General features: G+C 41.8%; 1 protein-coding gene across 2 annotated transcripts; it reads right to left on the bottom strand.

The window, feature by feature from the left end:
• Window positions 1–263: 263 nt before the first annotated feature.
• Window positions 264–8,395, bottom strand: RERGL (RERG like). Of its 2 annotated transcripts, none has more exons than XM_071422104.1 (5): window positions 7,969–8,395; window positions 7,800–7,856; window positions 4,801–4,874; window positions 3,551–3,699; window positions 264–2,443 (listed from the first exon to the last, which is right to left on the bottom strand). In XM_071422104.1, the coding sequence occupies exons 1-5, from the start codon at window positions 8,018–8,020 to the stop codon at window positions 2,161–2,163; spliced, it is 615 nt and encodes a 204-aa protein (XP_071278205.1). In that variant the 5' UTR covers window positions 8,021–8,395; the 3' UTR covers window positions 264–2,160. The 2 variants fall into 2 exon arrangements, with proteins under 2 accessions (XP_071278205.1, XP_071278204.1); XM_071422103.1 differs by having other exon boundaries at window positions 8,006–8,395.
• Window positions 8,396–9,102: the final 707 nt, after the last annotated feature.

Genomic DNA, 9,102 nt, shown 5'->3' with positions numbered 1-9,102 from the left:
TAATTGGCCTCTCTCTGGCTGTTTTGACTAATTTTTAAAGGATAAAGCAAATTTTTAAAAGGCTCTTTTCACTGCTTAAAGGCAGTGAGGGCTTCTTCATTGTGCTCAGTAAACACAGCCAGAGTTTTTCTTTGGTGAAAGTGGCTGATTCCCAGATTTGCCTTCTCCAGTCTGAATCTCAGATCTGCACAGTGCTTCCCTTTTCTAGCAGTCAAAACTCTGTAGCTTTATACCAGAGTAAAGGGAAAACAAAACAAAAATCATTAATACATCCACCTTATATCCAGTTTATTTAATACCAGAGCAGTAAATACAAATATGAGTTCTGGAACCTGGCATTGCTAGAGCAAGGTAAAGCTACAACTCTGTTGGTAGTTCTGGAATCCTGTGTGGGCTGGGAATCTGAAAGGTGTACATGAGAAATCTGCACATTGAGTCTCATAGATATTGACCATACACTTAAAATACAATGCTGCTGATATGGCAGAGCAGCATCTGCAGAAAAACAAAGCAACCCTGTGCCTGTCAACTGAGAACTACTTCCAATATTTTTAGTCTTATAACAAGTGAAATAAGCAGTATCTTTTGCTTAAAAAAAGAAAGTGATCTTTGGTCAACACAATAAAATGTGCTTTAGTACTATTTTACAACCTTACTGCTAAGATTATATGTAACCTTTTTATGTTGTCTTATGGGTGAGCACTCAAAACCTTAAAGCAAAAAAAATAAAAAAACTGAAACTTTTTAGTTTCAATGCAGGTAAAATTTCAGAGCAGAGGTAGGCTTCAACTCAGCATCCTACAAAGACTGAATCTCAGCTGTCCCTGGAGTGTGTAGGAGGCAGCAATTCATCTTCAGATCACTTCCCTTTCATAATTTCTGTATGAGAACAGCACTTGCAAACACTCTGGGCTAAGCCCTTATTTAGCTGTCTAGAGTAAGAGCTCTGAATGTCAACTGACAACACTAAACCCAGCTGATGTTTAATTTCCACATCTGAAAAGTGTAGCTAGCAGTACTCAGTGCTCTCTCTGTGGTATTTCAATACCACAGCCATGAGTAGCTGCAAGGACATTGGTTATTAGGAAAAACATTCTCTGGGAGCACAGGTCTCACCAGCAGGCTGACCTTTAAATCCAGGCAGATATCCTAGAGAACTTGTGCTCTTTACCAGCCCATGTGCCTTCCAAGCTTCTGCTGCCATCTGAGATTGAGCAGTCACAGCCACCTTGCAGCTAATGAAACTTTTGTTAAAGCTGACAAAAGCTGCTCTGTGGAAGGAATCAACCCAAGCCTTATCCTGGCCCTTGCTGTAAAATTATTTCACTCAACAACCACCTTGCCAAAACAGTCTAGTGCTCACTGAGTAGCATTTCACCAACATTTCAGCTCCCACACTCCTCAACCCTCTCTACTTTCTCTCATCACTCATGGAATAAAGAAAAAAGGATAGCGAAACAGGAGACAATACTGCTTTATATATTTGCTTCCCTACTTCTGATGCCTCTGCAAGGCAGCTTTGCAGGTAAATACCTTTTGTAGACTTGGTGTCTAAGCATTGAATTCATATGAATTTCAGCAAGTGTAAGGCACACAAGGACCTGAGTTTAATACAAATACATTACCACATGAAGCTGCAGTGTTTTGCTTTTCTTAGTGCAAATGTTTTTTGCACACAAAAACCAAAACTACTCAGAATTCTGAAGTAAGATTTTGGTCAGCAAGGCTGAGTTTACTGGATATTATGTGGGTGGCACTTAGGGACATGGTTTAATGATAGACTTGGTAGTGTTTAGTTGATGGCTGGATTTGATGACTTTAGGGTCTTTTCCAATAGAAGTCAATCTGTGAAATTATATATCTGTTTATACCTCAGTTGCACCTAGAAGCTCTATCTGAGACCATGCTGGTGTTGAATAAATGCAGACTAAACCTCTCCTCTGGAGCAGCTTAGAGTTTAAATGGCACTGCCCTATACAGTAAATCTGCAGCAGAGCTGAAATAGAAGGTCAGATCTTCCAGGTCTAGACCATACTGTCTCCCACCTTTGGTTCCTACTGTCTTACTCCTCCACATATTGACCTTTGGAGGAAATTCAGTGAATCCCAAGAGCTCAGCTCCATTATTTCAGCATGTTCCAACTTCAGGACTAACCATCTCTTACACAGATTTCCTCCTCTTCCCAAACACATTGTTGATCAACTTGGCCATTGACTTGGAACCGCTTGGTCTTCTCTTCTCCTTCACTTTGGAATTGGCAGTGATATTCCTCAGCACCTTGGTGAACATTGCCACAACCTCCTGATAGTGCTCTGCTGCAGACAGTTCACAGAATTGGCACTTGTTATCTATTGCCAGCTTCTGTCCTTCATCCCAGCCAACCTCCCTCATGTGGCATAAATCCTGTTTATTGCCAACCAAAAATATTGATGACTCGACCATCCTGAAATGAAAAAGGTTCCAGTTAGAGAGAAGAGATGTATACCATGCTGTGTCATGTGCTGTCCTAAATTCAATATGTATGAAAAATATGTTTGTTGAGGATAACAGGCATTTCAAAATAACCCAAAATGAACTAACCAGCCCCCTCATCTTGCCAGGAAGAATTCTAGTTTTTCATTTGTGAAAGGATTTTCCAGACAAGCTATTCTCTACCAGTAGATTTTCATTTCGGTTTTCTCTACTCCAAGAATTAATGTATTTTTAATCTACTGCTTTTTTTGTGCTGCTGAGTATTTTGTCAGCACCTGGACTTCATGAAGAAGCAACCTGATCATTATTTCCATTTGCAGGTAACAGAACAGAGTCCAAGAGACAGATCAGTGTCAGTGGCATACTTCAGAAAGAAATAGGAAATCTAATTCCAAGCTTCTGCCAAAATTATTCCTTTCAGAAATTAACCTTAATTAAGAAAGGTCAGCAGGAAAACAGATAGAAAAATGGGGGTTTTACTTCTGATACAGGTCAAGGATTTCACTCTTTTATTTAGAAAGCACCTCAGCTGACTGATGCAGGAATACACACCCCCATCCACACTCACACCTGCAGTTCTGATGATTCTTTTTTTTTTTAAGTCCTTTCTTTCTTTCCATATGGTCAACCATGTGCACAAATGATGCTGGGGTCACCACCAAAGGCAGTTTAAGGGGTATTTGTGGTATTACTTTCCTTTGTTGTGGGAAATGCTTTTCTTCAGCCCCTGCATTAGTGCGTCTCCATTGGTAATTGAGTAGGAGAGTAAAAGCACAGACTGACTATGCCAGGCTTTTTTACCTGAGCAACACAGCAGAAATTTTTATGGCAGTAATTTAAATACTAGTTCTGTAAGAAATAAGAACAAAAAATCCTCATGTACTTGGGTTTGGTTACAGTAAAATTGATTGTAATTTGCCACACGTTTTACCCTCGGGTACCTTGTTGTTGGCATTTTGTTACATCCCTTTGATGCTGCTGGATTTTAATTGCTGCTAGGATAGCCTTCAAGCTCACAAAAGGCTTTTCAGCTTTTCTCTATGTTTGCTGAGGGGAAAAAAAAAATAATGCCACTTACTTTTTACAAACTCCTATGTGAGACTCTCGGATCCTGTAGAGCAGTGCCTTGGCAAAGGCAAATGATGCTCTGTCACTGATGTCATAGACAATGATAAATCCATCAGCCCAGTGGAGCTCATCTGCCAGGGACAGCTTCCCCTGCTGGGGCTGAAAGAGGTGCAAAAGTACACAGAAAAATAATGTTACTCTTGCCACTCCAGAGCCTTTTCTCTGTTGCTGTGAATGCCAGAACATCGTAACTTTGATTGCAAGATATTTAATAGGTCAAGGTGCTGGCATTGAATTCAGGCTAGTGCTGCTCCAAAAGCCTTATAAATAAAGCCTTTGTATTTGTATAAGTTTATTTATATAAATAAACAAACCAACATCAAAAATGGCACTTTGGATCACTGACAACTTCATTTTGAAACATTTACACTTTGTTTAAGCAGTGAAATTCCACAACCTGTACAGCCATTAATATTCTGCAGGGTTACATGAGAGTGAAACACACAGGAGCCATTAACATTTGTGTGTTTTGTGGTTGTAGCTCTGGTTTGATTTTTCCTAATGTTCTGACTACAGTAAGCTTAAGAATTTTCTTCATTTTTTTTCTTTCCTCTTTGAATTGTTTAAGTTTTAAACACTAATTGCCCATATGTTAAATTTCTGAAGAGCTAGGGGAAAAAAATCTTTCAATCTGCAGTTGAGTTTCATAAATCTAGTGACAAAAGTCACTTGAGTGATAATAGGGTTATACTAATCCTTGACCCTCTTCACACCAAGAAGCTGCCACATTTGGATTTCCAGAAAGCAACAGCTTTAAACTGTCCCATTAAGCAAAGGAGTGTCATTTCAAAACTATTTAAAATTAGCTTATCCCTGCACATGACTTGGCAGCAGCTAGCAAGACCATAGGACCTAAAATAGATGAAAAAACTGGAAGCTAATCAGAAAAAAAAATAAAAATTAATCATTTACTTTGCTAAACAGCCGAAGTTAGGCCTTGTTCCTAAGGGAAAAAAATGAGTACAGACACCTCAGAGTGCTAGCACAAATATGTGCAACCAAAATCTCTCCTGCTAATGGGAAAGTACTCTAATTCCAAGCCCCAGCAACTATACAATTTCAGTCTTAAAAAAAAAAAAACAAAACCAAAAGAGCAGGCACAAATTCCAACAACTAGAAGTTTGTAACCCCTTGTCTTTTACCATAGACACAGGTAATGAAGAACAGCTTTTCTTTACCCTCCTCCTGCTAAATTCTTACCTGGGAACAAGGGTCATAAATTTCCAGGTGTATCTGCCTCCCGTCCAGGCACAAGTGCTTGGTGTAGATGCATTCTAAGATAGATAGTATCCAAAGAAAATCAGTGTTACTGACTGGGGATGACAGTGAAAACAAAAGGCAACAGTGAAATTTGATAATACTGAGGATTACTTGAATACTGGATATTTGGTTGGTTTCCCAAGAAATTTACAATTTTTTTGGCTCTGATCTGGTTTTTTGAGGAAGGTTGTTAGGGAAGGTTTTTTGTTTGTTTTGTGGTTTTGGTTTTGTTGACTGGTTGTTTGCCTTTTTTTCTGAACCCACGCTGGAAACAAACCTGAATTTTGCACCAATCAATCCCTCAGGCAGACCAGCACCATTTCTCTGTGGTGTTCCCATCAAAGTCTTGGTGAGTGAATACTTTCAGACCCTGCTTGTTCTCTTCCAAAACAGAGGTGAGGGGAATTCACAATCCTCACAATCAGCTAAATGCTGATCATCATTCAGCTTGATACCAGGGCTCAGGATTATCAAATGTGCAGCTCTGATTGTGCACAGAAGTGTTATTTAGCAATAATATTTATTTACCATGGCTTCTGGTGCTTTAAAAGTTCTCATACCAGGCAGCATTAGATCAAGAGTATTTACAGGACCATGTCCTTAGGATCTAGTCCAAAAATAGTTCTGCAGTGTCTCAGATTTAGGACTCTCCACCAGCACTGGGAACTCTACTGCAGACACACCATCACTACTATTTAAAGCAGCAGGATGTTCTGAGCAAGTGTAAGCAGTTTGTGGTTGCCAACAGGCTTTCTGCACTGTAATTTGTCATTTTCTGAACTTCAGGGACAAGAATTGGTGTTGACAGTACAGAAAACACACTTAAAACTGTGTAATGAGGGATAGCTCAGTGATCTCTGGAACTCAGCATCTTCAGCATTCCTCATGCTCATCTTAAGAATTCATCTGATGATAAACTATCAGTCCCAAGCATCTCAGGGTATAAAATCTACAGCCCCTTGCTTGTTTCCTTAATTAAACAAACTTTTAATTATTATTATTATTATTATTATTTTGACCCCACTAATAGTGGCATGATCTTTATTTTACCACCCCTATTAGCACTTTCCTCATCTCTAGAGACAGTGCTAAACTTATCTTCCAACAAGCATTTGTTAAAAAATGAAAATGTTTTGGGGTTTTGACATGGCTTTTACATGACTTGCAGTACTGGAGGCTGAGAAAACCTGGTTTTGGTTGTAGGTGGCTTGGAACACAGAGAGAGCACAGAGAGCACATAATTTACATGTGGTAGCTTAGACCTAGAGCAGCCAGCTGGGGGACAAACTGTCTGCTCACTGTGTTTGTAAAATGACAAATAATGGTAGAGCACACATGAGCAGTTGTAGCTCTTCCTTCAGAATAAGTTCATTTGGATATATTCAATACAATTCAGCTTAGTAATTCTTTTTTCTTTGTTATTTGCAGATCACTAGAAGCTACTCTGATTCCTGGGAGAGAGGGGTGGGGGAGAAGCATGGAGAGAATCCTTTACTGTGGCAGGGAGAGTGAGGTAGAGGGCAATCTCTGTTCCTTGTTAAGTTTTTCCTTCTTTTTCTCTGTTTTCCTTCTTTTTCTTTTCTCTGTTCCTCATTAAGTTTTTCCTTCTTTTTTTCTTTGTTATTTACAGATCACTAGAAGTTACTCTGATTCCTGTAGGGGTGGGGGGGAACGTGTGGAGAGAATCCTTTATTTTAGCAGGGAGAGTGAGGTAGAGGAAGGCAATCTCTGTGCCTTGCTAAGTTTTGGGATCTCTGCCACATCAGCCGGGGTGGCAGCACACTTCCAGAGTTATTTGTGCATCAGCTGAACGGTATTTCCACCCGGGATGTAAAAGTTCAAGTCCTGCTTTGCCACCTTCTGAGATTTACAAGTGCCTTAACGAAAGTGACACGAATGGCACCAAAGGGACATTTAATCCTGTGACCAGCCAGGTTTTCCTCAAAGCCACCAAAGCAGCTCCTTCCTGCCCCACTGGGGGATCGCCTTAATGCTTTGATTAACCACCCGTGCTGATAAACAATCCGAATACCCCCTGGAGCCGAGGAGGGGATATTCAGTAGAATACTGAATACTTGTTATGGGGTTTTTTAGTCTATTCCTTCGCTCTCTCTGACCGAGCTGACCATACCCCACTCTCAGCCCGGTTCTCTTGCCCTCCCCAGCCGCTCTGAGAGCAGCGATCTCTCGATCCCCGGCTCGCCCTTTTCCCTTTCCCCAGGGTTCACACCCCAGCAGAGGAACCCCCACCCATAACCAAGAGGGAACTCCCATCTCCTTGCCAAGTTCTACCAAGCCCAAATTCTCCATCAAATCAGCGCCTGGGGAGCCGCAAGGGAAAAGCACTTACAACGCCTTGTCAGAAAAGAAACTTGGCAGTTCACAATGGAAGTAATGGGATATTGTTGAGACCAGCTGTAACCAGGAAATGCTACTCCACTTTCTACCATTTGTTAAGCACTTATATCTGCTTTTTTGGAAGCAGTGCTTCAGAAATGTGCTTTGTGCTTTGCTATTTAAACCTTTACTTTCAGGGTGGGCAAAGCAAACTACAGATTTGTGAAAGAGCATGAGTTTTACAGGTTTCAACAAGACAGAGCTTGCCAGATAAAAAAGACGTGATACATTGTTTTGGTTTGAAAAAGAAGTGAGTTTTTTGAGAGTTTGGTGGTCAAACTAATTAATTACGATATTTGAATATTAGCCCTACTCCCCTCGTCATTTCTGTTCAGGCACTTTTTCACATAACAACACTGCACTGTCTTAGCGCTGAGGCACTGCCTCCCCCCTAAATGCAGTTTCTGTGTCACATACATATATCAACACACATTTAGCACTAGCTCTCCCCAGGGGAAAAAGCATCCATCCCTCCATCCATCCACCCCTCCCTGCCTCCATCTGTCCCTCCATCCCTGCCTCCGTGCCCGCGGGGCGCTCACCGGCTCCGGACGCGTATTCTCCGATGAAGCGCCGGGTCAGGAACCGCACCGCCAGCGCTGCGGGAGGGAAGCAGAGCCGGGACCAGGATTAGCAGAGCCAGGATTAGCGGGGCCTCTCCTCCCCCTCCACCAAACCCGATGCATTCCCTGCTTTTCCCCTCACCCTTACCCGACTTGCCGGCCCCGCTGCCGCCCAGCACGGCCACCTTCACCTCGCTCATGGCTCCGCCGCCCCCGCTGCCTGCGAGCCTTTAAAGCGCCTCGGGCGACGCCGCCCCGCATCCTGCATCCCGCATCCCGCATCCCTCAGCCTCTGCCCGCCTCCTCCCACCGGGGAGGTGCAGCTCCCCGCGGCCTCTGCGCCTTCTGAGAGGCGCCTTCCTCCTCCTCCTCCTCCTCCTCCCCTCCGGGGCCCCCCGGCCGCGCCCCCGCCGCGCCAACTTTGTGCGGGGCGCCTTCCTCTCGCCTCCTCCTCCTCCCCCTCGGTGCGCTCGGGGGATGGGGGGAAAGGAAAACGAGAAAAAACACTAAAGAAAAAGAGAAAAAAAAAAAACCAAACAAAAAAACCCCAAACAACTCCCCACAACCAAAAAAAGGAAAAATCGAACGAAAAAACCCTAAATTAAAAAAAAAACACCTAAAAAAACAAATAAAAACCAACCAAAAAAAAACCACCCCAAAAACCCCAATCAAACGAAATAACACCCAAAACCCAAACAAATAAAAAACAACGACCAAAATAAACCCAACAAAAAAACCATCAAAAAAGCCAACAAAAACCCCCAAAACAAATTTAAAAACCCCAAAAAACAACAAAAAACCCAAACAAAAAAAAAACCCACCAAAACCCCCCCAAAACCAACAAAAATTCCCCATAAAAAACCCAAAAAAAACCCCAAACCAGTAAAAACAAAAAAAAGCCACAACCCCCCCCCCAAAAAACCCCAGAAATAAACAAGTAAAAACAACAACAAAAAAGCCCAACCAAAAAATCCAAAAAAACAAACAAAACCCAAAAAACCCAACAAAAAATCCAAAACCCAATCTCTGTGTGTGTGTGTGTTTGGTTTTGCTCCAAGTTTGTTTTGCAGGCTTGTCATCATTTTCTACCAGGAATATGAAAATGAAGAAACTAAGGTGATTTTGGGTTGTTTTCTGTTTGGTTGGTTGGGTTTTTTTTTTTAAAGTGATTCTGGGGGTAACTTTTTATAAAAAATTATTTAAAAAGTTGTTTGCACTTGTCTGTTCTATGCCCCAAGTTTCAAAACTCTTATCTAACTCTCACTAAACTCTTATCTTGTAA

This window comes from Agelaius tricolor, unplaced genomic scaffold (genome assembly GCF_023055355.1).
Source record: "Agelaius tricolor isolate 1412-34295 unplaced genomic scaffold, bAgeTri1.0.p SCAF_3, whole genome shotgun sequence".
NCBI classification, from domain to species: domain Eukaryota; kingdom Metazoa; phylum Chordata; class Aves; order Passeriformes; family Icteridae; genus Agelaius; species Agelaius tricolor.
The sequence above is the reverse complement of the archived record's forward strand: the minus strand, read 5'-3'. Positions and strand labels throughout refer to the sequence as shown.